The sequence below is a fragment of the Brachyhypopomus gauderio genome, chromosome 15, assembly GCF_052324685.1.
Source record: "Brachyhypopomus gauderio isolate BG-103 chromosome 15, BGAUD_0.2, whole genome shotgun sequence".
Lineage (NCBI taxonomy): Eukaryota > Metazoa > Chordata > Actinopteri > Gymnotiformes > Hypopomidae > Brachyhypopomus > Brachyhypopomus gauderio.
Window position 1 is genome coordinate 14141539 of NC_135225.1, and position 14686 is coordinate 14156224.

The 14686-nt window shown below is 42.1% G+C and overlaps 2 protein-coding genes across 2 annotated transcripts; both read left to right on the forward strand.

Moving 5' to 3' along the window:
* Positions 1 to 1038: 1038 nt before the first annotated feature.
* On the forward strand, positions 1039 to 3308 carry npm3 (nucleophosmin/nucleoplasmin, 3). The gene is made up of 5 exons (XM_076975394.1): positions 1039 to 1213; positions 1473 to 1558; positions 1651 to 1770; positions 2189 to 2282; positions 2441 to 3308. The coding sequence occupies exons 1-5, from the start codon at positions 1141 to 1143 to the stop codon at positions 2533 to 2535; spliced, it is 468 nt and encodes a 155-aa protein (XP_076831509.1). The 5' UTR covers positions 1039 to 1140; the 3' UTR covers positions 2536 to 3308.
* Positions 3309 to 3762: 454 nt separating this feature from the next.
* arl3a (ADP ribosylation factor like GTPase 3a) lies at positions 3763 to 8884 on the forward strand. Its single transcript, XM_076974958.1, has 6 exons — positions 3763 to 3884; positions 4726 to 4869; positions 5775 to 5891; positions 6113 to 6163; positions 6467 to 6652; positions 6855 to 8884. The coding sequence occupies exons 1-6, from the start codon at positions 3882 to 3884 to the stop codon at positions 6900 to 6902; spliced, it is 549 nt and encodes a 182-aa protein (XP_076831073.1). The 5' UTR covers positions 3763 to 3881; the 3' UTR covers positions 6903 to 8884.
* The last annotated feature ends 5802 nt before the right edge of the window (positions 8885 to 14686 follow it).

Below are 14686 nucleotides of genomic sequence, written 5' to 3' on the forward strand. Positions count from 1 at the left end.
ATGTTTTCTTTGTTTATAAATACTGAATAATTTGCCAGTGGAATCTTGTAAGAATTTTAGGTAAAGTTCAAAGGTCTGTTTCCCATCAGTCAGTTACCACCAACTGTTAGTAGTTGAGTAGTAACCATTGCCTGCTTCTGTTTTGATCCCACACAAGACCTGCTTGTGATCATTCACTCTTGTATATATGAAAGTATGTCAACTGCTGAGATAAACTGAATATTGGTGTAGGATGAAGTCCAGTGTTGTAAGCCCACACAGCCCATAATATGTTTGTTTCAGATAATAAGAAGTTGGCGATTATCACGGTTTAGGACTAGGGGTGGGGTTTTGTTGGATCAAGGTTCAGTTCCAGTCCCCGATTGTGCCTAAAATTAGAGCAAAGATCATTTCCAAGTGGTGATTCACCATGAACACTAATTTAGTCCAGACTAAGATTAATCCATATCTGGGAAACTTGTACATAATCTTCTCCCCTCCCAGTATGGCAGTAAGCCCTTATTTAGCACGCGAATCATGCATACTGTAAAAAAATATAGAAAAGAAGAATGAATATGAATTTATATCCCTGCCTTTTCTTGCAGTAGGCAAGAGCTACAGAAGATGTTTTTACCAACAGAATAGTTACATGTAGGATAGATTGCTTGCTTTCCAGGAACTCCTTTGGAGTTTAGAGAAATATTAGTGTATGTATATGTATATTTATGTATTTTTATGAAAACGGGTAAAATGGATAAAGGCTCGAGATGCAGAAAGCAAAAATTAAATCAGATTTGTTCTGAAACTAACTTATATGATAACTGTTATTTAGCACATAATACAAGAAAAAAAAATCTTTAAAGAACATTCCAATGGGAAAATACAAACGAATACTTAAAAATTATGCATTTGACAAATACCACAACATACCAAATGAATGATCAAAAACATAACGGCTAACTTTAAATTCAAGAGATACCACAGCATCCCAAATGATCAAAAGCATAACAGTTAACTTTAAATTCTTAAATTCAAGTTTGGTTGTGATGATGTCATAACTCGTGCGACGAGATGAGTGTACTCGTCATGTTTTGAAGCCCTTGTCTGTATTGTGCATAACTAAAGCTCAACCTAACTGTATTATTTTATATTTAGACAATTATGTCGTTTTTAGAAGACGAATCATCAGAGGGCGAAACAGGTGCTTGTTCACGACTGGAAAGCTACGTTTTTAGTAAGCTGTTTTCATATGCGTTTCTTAAACGTTAGCTTGGTAGCTAACACGTGGACTGCTGAGGTGCTTATAAACGCACCTGGGGCTAAAATACAATCTTGATAGAATAAATGTTGGGAAATAATTTTTATTAGCAATGGCATACTGCAATTTATCGCAACATTTAGCTAATTCAAGAAGCTGTAAGAAGATGCAATCTAAATGCACTACCTCTAGCTATAATGCAATGAAATTGTGTTCTGTTTTTGGGATCCTAAAGGCTGTGAACTGTCTTCCGAAGTACCCTTCTTTACCTTTCAAGGGGACGAGGAAGAAGATTTGGAGCATTTTCTTGAACTCCGAACAGTGCGTAGAACTTGTCGTTTGTTTTTGAGCTCAGAATAAAAGGAAGACTGCGATATCCAAATTCACAAGTGTCACCCCCACCTAACCTGTAGGTCTGCCTCGGCGACGGAGCTAAAGAGGAGAACAATGTGGTGGAAGTGACTGCTATGAACCACCAAGGGAAGAAAATATCCGTGCCTCTCGCGAATCTCCACGTGTCCTGTCTCCCCATGGTAATGTGGTTGATAATTCGATATATAGATCAATTTGTATTCGAATATTTAGATATAAAGGTGTACATACAAAGTTGTCTCCGGTCTAACCTACAGGGCACGATTACTCTGCAAATTGCTTTGTTAATTGTTACTTCGGTTTTGTTTACTGTAACACAGTGCCACAAAAAAGACTACAGAATTTCTGCAGTGTTTTCTGGGCACTTGGTAGATCAGTCAGCTTTGCAAGTTACAGGCACTCTGATGATTACATGTAAAGTTCAGACCATGTAGTCCAGCCAGGAATTGTTAAAACAGCAGTGTGCCTGCACAAACCCAATTTATTTAACAGAAATGAACTTACTGAGTCTTGCACTGTTATTGTGGTACCTTCACCTTGGTAAGAAGTTTCATGTTTTTGTTATGCTGTCTATTTTAGGTAAGTCTGGGGGAATTTGAGCTGATGGCACCAGTGACACTTCGGCTGAAATCTGGAAGTGGACCAGTGACTGTTAGCGGATTGCACTTAGTTGGTGAGGGTAACAACAAGAAACGCCACACCTTTTCTCGTGACCTCTTTTAACAGAAACTGCTTGATTTAAACCATTGTTATTTTGAAATCAATGCTATCTAGTATAAACAAGAATTTGTTTTAGTGTGAATACCATGTCAGTTCTCTAATTTTCCACAGCTTCAGAGAATGATGAGTCCGAAATGTCTGAGGAAGATGATTCTGAGGAGGAAATGCCCTCCATTAAACCAGCCAAAAAGAAGCAAAAGCTGTAGTCATAATATTTTGTGAAGATTTCAATAGGTTTTATACAGCTGAACTGAAATTTGAAGCTTGGATATTTTTGACAACTTTGACAAGTCCTGGGTGGGGGGCCATGACTCATCATGGCAGACTCCAGGTACTTTTGTGGTTTCTCATATGGGGGGGGGGGGATTTTTAACAGTTAAATTAATTCCAAATTGTTAAAATGATCAGTTGGATGTCTGTCTTTTTTAATAAAAAAATTGTACATTCTTCAATATACAAAGAAGGTTTTTCGGTTGTTCATTGTGGCAAAGTTGCTTGGATAAGTGCCACTTCAGTATGTTGCATTTTGCAATGGATTTCTTTACTTCATTGTGTAGTGGGAATATGTAATGTTAAATAAATTACAAAAAAATCATTCAGAGGGACTGCTAAGTTAAAGGTTTACTTTTTGGAATATTACTGGATGTAATATTAGTCATAAATGGAGACGGGAAATAATCACTGGCATACATTCTAGATATATGACCATTTTGTAATTGCTATTCCTCTGAGGATTATAATGCAGAATTGTACTTGCTGTCCTTTCACAGATAGCCATTGTATTTGCCTGGTTACCAGCAGTGTTTTTTCCAGTGGTACATGCATGGCTTTAAAAATGAGTTGTTTTAATTTTAAATGTGTTTGAAGGGTGTCTTGAATGGGCCATTTCAGGAGTAGGGTTGAGACTTTAAAGACTGCAACAGTTGTTTTGTACATGTATAGATTTTTAAAAAAATAAATCATTTCCTATTTAAAACCACTGCAGCCTAAACGTTATTTTGTTTTGCCATGCTTTGCTCAATCACTAGACAGGGTTTACTAGTTCTTACTATGGTGAAATTTTATCTTACTTAATGAGAGTTGTGAGTATTCTCTACACATCGGGTAAAAAAAGTGATTTTTTTTGTCTACACAAAAAAAGTGATTTTAGGTGATGCTTTTTTCTGTTTTGGTTAAAACATAAGAACAGCAAATGTGTAAATATAAATGTAGTTTAAAATAACTTATGGCAAATAATTTTTTCTTAAATAAGAACCTTAATTGCATTCGATTGCAAATTTTCCATAAGTATAATGTGGGAATGAGGATATAGAGGAATTAAAAACAAAACAAACTACTCTTTACATTATGTTGTGTTGTCATTAAAAAGTAATTTCATATATATAATTCAGTCATCACTGCGCACATAACATTTGTTGCAGTGATCGTTTCACCGACGAGATTTTTTCCTACTACACATTTCCCAGTTGGTAGCCGGACCCAATAAGCCTGTGCCGTCTCTCGCCTCCCTATAAACTCTCCTCGGCGTCTCCGCAGGAAAAATAATAGCAACATGGTTTGTAATTCACCTGGTGATTGGTTTATTACTAAGCAGAACAGAAATAGTCTGTATTTTCATGTCGGTGTTTCCTGTCATGTACTATATAGGAGCGTAAGGAAAGTTGTTTTAGCCTTGGAGCTAGCATGAAGATGTGTGGCTGGCTAACGGACTAGCTGGTTAGCTAACTAGTGCATACTGCTGCAAGATAACAGCATCCTCCAGATTAGACGAGTAGATATTTAGCTAAGACTGTGTATATCCAACTATTATTTTATCTTAATTGAGCATTGACTGACTACTTGTTGGATACTCGCTTGCTAACTGGGCAAAATATGTTTTAAAGTCTATTCACGCTATCGAAAATCAGGTTTAAAACCAGAAATGCATTTGTATGTTACAGCAATTTCTATCCGCTAGCTAGGAACTGAAAAGACTTTAGATAACTAACTAGCTGTCGCTTAGGACACGATTAAACGCCGTATTCAAAACAAGCAAACAAAAATCACGTACCTAGCTAATTATTCTGTCATATATATTGTATTATATTACATATTATTATTATCTCACGTGTTTGTTACTGAGGAATGTGCCATACCTGATACAGCTCATTCGCAAATGAAAAAGCCATTCATAAGCTGAATCTTGTTTGATGTGTCATCTATGTTGAAAAATACATCTGAGTTCTAATTATGTAATATTGCTTGTTTGAAAACATTTCTGTAGCCATTTTCAGCTGGCTATGGAAGACAGACAGAGCTATGGATCTAGAGTCAAGAAAAATGGCAATTGTTCTCATGTCCAAAGTTAAATCAGCCCCTTAGTATTTCAGATGTTTTGATAAGACTTTGTGTTACAGGGTTTATTATCAATCCTTCGAAAGTTGAAGAGCGCCCCTGACCAAGAGGTGCGTATTCTGCTTTTGGGTCTTGACAATGGAGGAAAAACAACACTACTCAAGCAGCTCGCTTCTGAAGACATCAGTCATATCACTCCCACACAGGTACCAATACACGCGCCTCTGAGGACATCAGTCATATCACTGCCGTACAGGTACAGACACACAAACCTCTGAGGACATAGGTTGTATCACTCCCACACAGGTACACACACACAACTTTTAAGAAGGATACTACTGCAAGGTCATGCATGTGCTAAGCAAATCAGAATTTGTTTATTGGTCAAGCACATTTTCATATGAGGAATTTGAACTTGGTACAGTTGATGCATGCCAATAGAGACAGAAAACAATACAATAGGGAGAGAAATGTGTAGTGAAGTACACAAACCAACCTGTAGTTCAACATTTTAAAGACAGAGATGGTTGTGGACTTTCCTAAGTATACTGCAGTTATTTACATCAAATCTTCAGATTTTATATATGTATATAAAAAAGGTATTGTAGGATTAAGTGGAGGGCCGTGTTTACTGCGTCCTCCACAGATCTGTTAGCTCTGTAGGTGAACTGCAAAGGGTCAAGGAGTGGGTCCTTATCAATGCCATGCATATATTTGTGGTTCTCTTGTCCTGACCCCTTTGACTTTGATAACTAGGCAATTAAAAAAGCCATGAGCTTAGTGAGATGGTTTTGAGAAGAGAATGCTTAGAACTGTCCTGTGCATAGTACTGCACCAGAGACACTGAAAACCACTATCACTATACTTTATACTCATGTAGATTCATATTTAAATTAATTTCTATTGGTAAATTGATGTAACACTGAGATCCATGGATTTCAGTTAGTTTCTAAATTTTACATAATCTGCCTAGAGATCCAAAGAGACTGTGCTTTACTGGTACCAGTTTCTTTACATTCTGCATGTAATAAGTTCTGTCACCTGTTTTCCTTCTTCCACGGTATGGGTGTAAATGTTACCCCTGCAATCGTGCTTTTTTCATCTTTGGCAGGGCTTCAACATTAAGAGCGTCCAGTCACAGGGATTCAAGCTGAATGTGTGGGATATAGGTGGGCAAAGGAAGATCAGACCATACTGGAGAAACTACTTTGAAAACACTGACATACTTGTAAGTAAGACATCTGCTTTTGATGCTCTTGTAGTCACTCAGCATAGGGAGCAGTCATCGTTCCCTGAGTAGGTTTGACCTTGCGCTTGTCTCTGCAATGATGATGAGTTTTTACATCAGTTCTCTGTCATGTGCTGAGCTGCTTAGACAGTTCATTGTGTTATTTGTATTTGCCCTTGTTTTGTGACCATTTTCATAAAAGAAAAGTTTCTCCCACCCAGATTTACGTCATAGACAGTGCAGATCGAAAGAGGTTTGAAGAAACAGGGCAGGTGAGTGTGAGTGAGACTTCTCTGTCTGCATAAAATCCTTCAAGCCCCTTCATCTGTAATCTATGACTTTACTTTTAGAATCGTCCTTTCACCAGCATGAAAAAGTGGCAACATATTTATAAAGTATGTTTGGAAGATAAATTTGTCAGCTCTGGCACTCTTAATAGTGAAAGTCCTCTCTGTTTAAAGAAAGACAATGGGTACCTGGAAACATTAATAATGTATTGTACAAACCAGCAACAACAAAAGATTCTCAAGTACTGCTGGAAGGGAGTGTGCTTGATTGTGGGTGTTTCTTCACAGGAGCTGGCTGAGCTGCTGGAAGAGGAGAAACTTAGTGGTGTCCCTGTGCTCGTCTTTGCCAACAAGCAAGACCTGCTCACTGCCGCTCCTGCCTCGGAGATCGCCGAGGGCCTGAACCTGCACACCATCCGGGACCGCATATGGCAGATCCAGTCCTGCTCGGCTCTTACCGGAGAGGGCGTCCAGGTGAGCCCTGCCCTGCAGACCCTCTGGATTTGATGACGGACTGGGCGTTATTTTCATAGACAGCAGTACTGCTTAAACTGTTTGGCAAATCTGAGCAATTTGTTTTCCATCGCTATGACATTTTCTTGTATTGACCATTCGGAGTTCTTTTTATTCCCGTAGAAATACTGACTTGAGTTTGTTTTTTTTTCTGACCATTTAGGATGGCATGAATTGGGTTTGCAAGAATGTCACAGCAAAGAAGAAGTAGCAGCATTAGCTCGTTTAAGCTTATCTGAGCGGAAAAAAAAACACTGTGGACTATGTGGATTCTTCACCAGCTGGTCCAGGTTACAGCGGAATGACCTCTTCTGACTGCAGCTGGCAGGCCCAGGACCTCGTCTCCCATGATCCTCCACTGCAACTGCACTGCATGTCCTGTGCCGCATTCCCACTGGACCCACCATGTCATCAGCTCCCCTCTCACTTTACTGTCCCTTTGTAAAACCTGCTAATTCCGACTCTGAAAATGAAACACTACATCCAATCAAGTGCCAGAGTCATTAACCCCTTCCCCTGTCCTAGGCTCATCATTCCAGTCCCACCCACGCGTAGGTCTTACAGACGCCTGCCGTATTCATTTTAAGACCACTCTCATTTCCATATCTGTTTGTTCTGTCTTTACGAAGGCTTGTGACTTCATGTATTGTACTGTGCGCATGTTTTACAGTGCAGTCATCCATGAGGGGGAAACAATGTGTGTGTGCGTGCACACTTATGTTAGGAGTGGAAACTGAACATTTCATGTCATCTCTGGATGTGGAGTGTGAGTGTTTCTGATCAGTGTACAAGGTGTTGCTTATTGGAGGTGTGCAGACACAATGTTGAGCTCCCCCGTTGTACAACACCTCTTTTCCACTTTAGTCCTGCGCTCTCTTCTGTTGATGGGGCTTTGTGCTGGTCTGTGCTGGTTAGAACTCACTGGCGTGCTGGTTTAGCTGGCTTACGCATCTGGTTATGGCTGTGGAAATGTGTTTTGTGTGCTTTTTGTGAGACCACATGTGTGCTACAGGTAGGACTGATCCACTGGCTCAGAGAGAAGAACTGACGTGTGTGTCCGTGTGTGTGTGCGTGTGCATGTGTGTGTGTATGTGTGCGTGCGCGTGTGTGTGTGTGTGCATGTGTGCATGTGTGTGCATGTGTGTGCATGTGTGTGTATGTGTGTGCATGTGTGTGTGCATGTGTGTGTGCATGTGTGTGTGCGTGTGTGTGTGTGCATGTGTGCATGTGTGTGTGCGTGCGTGTGTTGTGGTGTGTGTGTGTGTGTGTGTGTGTGTGTGTGTGTGTGTGTGTGTGTGTGTGTGTGTGTGTGTGTGCGTGCGTGCGTGCGTGCGTGCGTGCGTGCGTGCGTGCGTGTGTGTGTGTGTGTGTGTATGTGTGTGTGTATATGTGTGTGTGTGTTGTGGTGCACTGATCTGCTACCTCAACTCTGAGGGTTTATGTTGGTACTTCTCTCACCACAGACTTTATTGGAAACGTTTGTTTATTCTGCATCTCTGGTGTACATTCAGAGACTACAGCCTGTCTGCTGACATGCATCCTTTGGGCTAACCGTCACGACCCCTTCTGGCTGGGTGTATTGGGGTGGCCACTGTCAACCCAGCAAGGACACCAACAGGTGTACTGGGTTGGGGGGTAGGAGCGCAATTATAATTAAACCCAGATTACAGTCTGTAACTACACCTACAAATGTAAGATATTTGGACCTAAAAAGGATGCAAGTAAGTGGAGATGCAAAGTGAGTGATTCTGATAAAGTGGGCGGTGATGTACATGCTGTAATTTTATGTTTTGTTGTTTTTTGTTTCATTTTCCCCTCATTCTTTTGAAAAATGATTGAGTAAATGATTGTACATTAATACTACATTGACTGACATGCAGCATTTTGAGAGATGCTATGCAAAAAAGGTGTCATGTAACTGTTTCCAGGGGATCTCCATCATCATAAATATATATATATGAGAAAGAGACCGTGGTGGTGCAGTATCAGCCCAGCAGCTCGTGTCCCCTGTACTGGGTCCTTGTGCTGTCTTCCTGTAGGCAGCAGGCTCTTTTGTTGAAACCAGGAAATTACCTAGAATGTTGCCGTCCTATTTGGTCACAGTTCAACATGACCTTCTTAAGATTTTCTCTTTTTTTGTCATTTGCTAATATTTTTTCATATTCAATGATTAAAACAGTGCGCTAACCGTAACATTTCCCATTTTTATGAATGATTCTTTGGGTGGTGCCCACCGTGCTCAAAGGGAGAATGTAGTTTGTATTACTGTTGTCTCTGTTGCATGCGGTTATACCAAACTTGGGCTTGCATTTAGAAAGGTGGGAGAGGCTGTTAAGATGGAATGTAGCCCACATGCTGCATATATAGCACGCCTGCCATGACAACGCAGCTTCATCATGATGAAGTAACTATTCTCAAGAGTAGAGTCAAAGTTTACACGCGTTAGTCTTGTTGTTTAAATCAATGGTTCAATATTCCTTTCTAATATTAAAAATGAGCCACAGAAACATACAATGTCTCATTTGTTACTCAAAAACATTTTCCACTCGGAGGCCGTCTTCTTTAAAGATCTTCTTTTAGATCTTAAAGGAGTCATTTTCCCCCCCAGTATGTTCTTCTGAGGTGATGTGTGAATAAAGAGGCCTTTTCCTTCCCTACACCCTGCGTAAATGTGCCGGTGTGACAAGTCAGGCAGCACTAACTATGTTCACTCAAAGCTCCCCTCCCCCTACAGAGGGCAGGCCTAATTTCATGATGCCATCAGGCCTTGTGTTACTATGGAAACCTCTCCAGCTGCTGTAATAGTCAGGTGGAAGGCTACAGACCTGCGGCTCCTCGCTGTGCTATTAGGCCTCCTCTGGCTGTGCTACCACACGTTTGCTTCTGTTGGTGAATCCTGCTCCTTTGAAAATGGACCAGAGAATCTTGAAAGACATCAAAAGCCAAAAGTTTAATTTGGATGTTGCCTTGTTCTATAGCAATACCACATGTTTTGTTTTGTTGGGGTTTTTTTTCTTACTGCTGAAAGGATTTGATTCTCAACCCAGTCAGCATTGTTCGATCTCTCCACAGCGGTGTCATTTTCAGTTTACAGTGTACATCTTCTCTCGTTCACTCTCCCCTCCCCCAATGTCAGCTTTTAACATGCTAGCAGCCTTCACCAGACACTGTAGACTGTTTCAGACATGTCAGCCCTGTTAATGCTCTGCTGCCTTGTCCACGCACAGGTCAGAGTTTCTTTTCAGTATTTGAGTTTGTCCCCAGAATGGCAGTATTTTGAGCCAGACCTCTGGAACCATGTGGGTCAGGAAGGGCATGACTGTGAGGTATTCCTTCCTCCAGAGAGAAGGCCCTTTAGGAAGGTTGCTGTACTGGAATAGGATCCTTGCACATAGGAAGGTTACCAATGGAAAAGCTCCCAGTCTCCTGTAGATTAAATCAACGTGGAAGCTTCAACTAACAACATTTTGGTGTGTAAACTGATGAAACACTTTTTAAATTCGTCCCTTCGTTTAAATTTTTTTTGTTTATGGTCTGGCGTTATTATTGACTACAAAACGTTTTCAAAAAGAAAGTGAAGAGAATCAAATCAAAAAGATAATTTCAGAAATTATTTTACTAGCAATTTCCAAACACTAAAAATTGTCTTTTGATTTGTTTCTCTTCAGTCTCTGCAAAATATTTCAGAAATAATTTTTCACATTTTCAGAAATAAATTCTTAAATAAATTTTACTGGATAAATAGGAAGTACAGGCTTTCCTAAATGCAAAATTCTCCATCAGATAAAGTGGAAAAAGACATGGCTTTGAATACTTCCACACGCAACCTTAGTCTGAATAATGAATCTCTCATGGTTGTCAGTGCAGCACCTGCTGACTGCAGGTCCATTCCAAGTTCTGCATCATGGTCATGGTTTGCTTTCATGTATCCAAGGAAACCTGTGCTCATCTTCCAGAGTTGGGAATGGGAAAGGTAATTAGTCTATGGAGACACTTTGACAGAATAAATCCTTACAGATTCAGCCTATGACTTCAGTGTCTTTATTGCTGTAACAAATACTTTGAATAAAAAGACAGTGAGAAATCTATTACATATAATTCTGCTTGATATTTAGCCTTACAAGTCTGTCACATGGGAATGTGATGATAATTTCTTTTGGTGCGAAAGATACTGATCAGTATGTGTAGTCATGTGTAGTGTTAACCCACCACTGGGCTGAGTCGTGATGACACCCAGGAAACACAGTAAGGAGGGGACTGCTGGCTACAGTAAATACTGCTATATATATATATATATATATATATATATATATATATATATATATATATATATATATATATATATATATATATATATATATATAAAATCTCAGCTCCCGGCACACCCAGTCCCATTTCAGCCCAACTTTATATTTTCTAAACCATATATGACATTCTGACTCTATATGACTATATGAATATTTTGGCTATTTTTCCATCTGGGAATTGAATGCAAGTGCAGTTGTAATGTGTGAATGCACTCCGGAGTCCACATGTGAGTACATAGCCACACCAGTGTGTGTTTGCTTTTGTTCACAGGGGCGCGGCCACATGCACTTGACAGCTGTGTGTTTCTATGACAGCCGTGGGTGTGTGTGTGTGTGTGTGTGTGTGTGTGTGTGTGTGTGTGTGTGTGTGTGCGCACATGCCCAGGCCGAGGGGCCTCGGTGAAGGTGTGTGTTTTACTGCTGCCGCTGCATACGGACGCTGACTCTCAGCTGTTGTGCAGCTGCTGTTTGCGATAACTGCCCCCGAGCCCTCCGGGTTCACGCGCATCACTTGATGACACATCACACTTGTGTTTCTAAAAGCCCCCACCCTAATCAAAGACATCCACACGCAGGGTGGGACGGGTCGCGCCAGCAAGTACTGCACAGAGCCACTGGTGTCATATTTCTGTAATGAGTAACCAGAGACTGGGGAACTCTGCCGCTCTGGCTACCCTCTTTGTTACCTGAGCACCCCCCAAATGATTAACCTCTGGGCCATAACGCTCCTGCTTCTACACACACGCACTGCTTCCTGCTCGCCTCGCCTCTGCAACACATGTTTTTAAGAGCTGCAATATCATTCTTGCCACTGTTTTACCAGCACAGCTGAAGTTCAAAGCCAACAAAATTGAGATTAAAGTAGATTCTGTTGGTCATTATTTTCAGGTATATATTTTTATATTGTATATAAAATTTAAAATTGATGTGAAATTGATTGTTGTGATTAAAGTGTTTGAACACTGCCTACTAATAGATCACACTCTTAGAACAGAGAATAGCGCTTATGTCCACAAAATAACCCACACACCTCTGCATCTGGCCTGCTTGTGCCTCCAGGTTTCAGATTATCCTCCTGGATTTAGGGATTGGAGTCACAACGTGCTGGATGGCAGAAATCTTAATTCTGCATGATAAATAGATTATTGGGCATGTGAAGGACCAACAACACACTCAGGCTGGCATAGGCGGGCGTGGTCTGAACACAAGCCCCTAAGTGCAGCAATTTTTTAAGATACCCCCCCCCCCCCCAACCCTGCTTGGTGACAGCGGAACAGCAAGGCTAAGAGGACGAAGAAGAAAGAACGTCATTAGTCTGCAGGCTTTATAGCGCTGTAACATTTGGCTGCTGTGAGAGGCCAGTGGCTTTGGCCTCCTGCACTTCAAACCGATCCCTGCTGCGGTTTCCTGGGGATTCATCCTCTCCTGCAGAGCACATTCACTCTCATTGCTGTCAGCACAAACTCTCTCTGGTACCAACAGGAAAGTTGTTTTCTTCTTTTTTTGTGGGGGTTTTTGTGCAGCAACAACAGCAGGTAGTAAAATTAGTTTGCATTCAGAATCAGGGGTGTGTTAAGGGTTCTCTTGCATTCATCAAGAAAATTAATCAACAAAGATGAACCTCAGTAATGGGTCCATGGACTGTGACTAATAAGGATATGTGGTGGTGTGCTTGAGCTGCCTGTGGTGAAATACATATGCAATGACATTGGCCCTTCTGGAATGCTGATCCGTGGTGAAGACTGCAGAATCATCGGAACTGTCACAGCCTTCACTACAAAGAGAAATTAACGCCACACCAAAGTCATGGAGGAGGGTTCTGTACAGCTGCAGACATGCTTTAATAATGCATGTTGAAAGAAAATAGAGCTCAGAACAAATTCCCTTTAATCTGATCAGCTGTCACATGTGACACTTCAACCAACGCGCAGCAGGACCTGCGTCCTGTGTAATTGTGAGCCGTAGTGCCGTGGACACCAAAGAGCCTCAAAGGCAGAGAGCACTGTGAAAGATCCTGCAGCTTTTGCGCTAATATGTCTACACCCTTATCTTTCTCTCCCTCTCTTCCCCTCTCTCACGCTCTCTCGCACACACCTACGCCCTGAACTCAGCGAGAAGGGGGGTGGGGGGGGCAGAAGTCATTGTCTGAGGTGGACTCGGTCCAGGGGAGGTTTTAGGAGTCCTGGTTGGTGTTATCTATGCTCTCCGGGCCTTGTGAAATATGACCAAAGCAGCCACGCTCGAGCGCAGTGAGAGGCCGGGGCCGAGCGGCTGGGTGTTGCTCAAGCGTCCGCTTCCGGCCGGCCCGAGTCCGCCCCCTGGCTGCAGCTGCCGACACGAGCAGCATCGCCGGACAGCGCGGCTCTGAAAAACAAACCCATTGTGGAGCGCTGCGAGCATATGGCGTGTCCACCCACGGCGAGACAACGAGCAGGGTGTGGGGGGATGCAGAAGAAGATGGATTCTATTCAAGTCTCTAATTGGTCACAAAGTGTTGACGGCACCCTGCGTGGGTGTGTGTGTATGTGTGCACGCGCACAAATATGTGTGTGTGTGTGTGTGTGTGTGTGTGTGTGTGTGTGTGTGTGTGTGTGTGTGTGCGTGTGTGTGTGTAATGAGTGTGGATGTGAGGGGCTGTGGGAGGAGAGGGGCAGCAACGTTACACTCCATAAATAAATGATGAGCCTCTCTTGGAGACTGATGACTTCCCCCTTCTCCTCCTTTGCCCATCCCCCGCCGGCAGCTGCCACCCCCCCCCCCCCCTTCTGCTCCCGAATTCCACTGCGCATTAATGGGGCTGCGTGCGTGACGTACCACAGGGTGACCCCCAAGAGTCGCCGCCGTCTCTGTCATTCACTCCAAGTCTGCAGTGCAGGGGAATGTTATCAGATCTTCTGGGATTTACAGTGACCTGCTGGTGTTGAGGAGGCGGCCCTGACGCCGGGCCACGCCATGCCGGCCGCTGACGGGGTGAGTCAGGCCAGAACTGTGGAGTCTTTACTGGAAGGCCAGATATTCAAGTCATGCCTCATAAAGTTCAGTAAACAGTAACAACATATTTCCAGAGCCATAAACAAATGATTAAACTGCTTGACAAATGATTCACTTTCGCTTAAACAACCCCACCCACCCCCAACCTGTCACGATGAACCAAGACAGCCCAGAGAGAAGAGTGGTCAAAAGACTAAAAGACAGCATCCAGAAATCAGCTGTGAACTGAGAACAAGTTATGGTTCATTCTTTTATGTTGTTTCTGTTGAATACAGAAAACTTGTTCACGTTGAAATGTAACATGCAGCCATATAGCCAGACATTACACTGGGTGCCTCCTCTTATAATTGACCCGTGCTTCATCAGCAATCATTTCAAAGAGGGATACGACTAGAGACACAGAGGAACAGGCACTGGTGAGTCCGGCGTTGTGCTCTGCTAAGAAAACAAGAGCTTTCAGTCTCAAGGGCAAGTTGTCAAGGAGATTCCTCAAGACTGAGGCCGAATCCTTTAGTACAGCTTAGGATCTACGGAGGTCCAGTGGCATTATTTCTGGAAAAGACATCTGAGTGAAGCTAGGCCTATGGGACAGTTTTGTGGAATTTTTTAAATGTAGCGGTAAACAGGAATCTACACATGAAGTTTGAATCATGATCCCTGGTAAACTTTAAATAATTGAAATAATAATGTACAGGAG

Excerpts from the sequence above, each read along its gene's own strand:
- npm3 (XM_076975394.1), top strand. The coding sequence starts at position 1,141 with ATGTCGTTTTTAGAAGACGAATCATCAGAGGGCGAAACAGGTGCTTGT. Across the intron at positions 1,559-1,650 it reads ATTTTCTTGAACTCCGAACA|GTCTGCCTCGGCGACGGAGC; the intron begins GTGCGTAGAACT and ends CCTAACCTGTAG. Across the intron at positions 1,771-2,188 it reads ACGTGTCCTGTCTCCCCATG|GTAAGTCTGGGGGAATTTGA; the intron begins GTAATGTGGTTG and ends TGTCTATTTTAG.
- arl3a (XM_076974958.1), top strand. Across the intron at positions 4,870-5,774 it reads GTCATATCACTCCCACACAG|GGCTTCAACATTAAGAGCGT; the intron begins GTACCAATACAC and ends CATCTTTGGCAG. Across the intron at positions 6,653-6,854 it reads TTACCGGAGAGGGCGTCCAG|GATGGCATGAATTGGGTTTG; the intron begins GTGAGCCCTGCC and ends CTGACCATTTAG.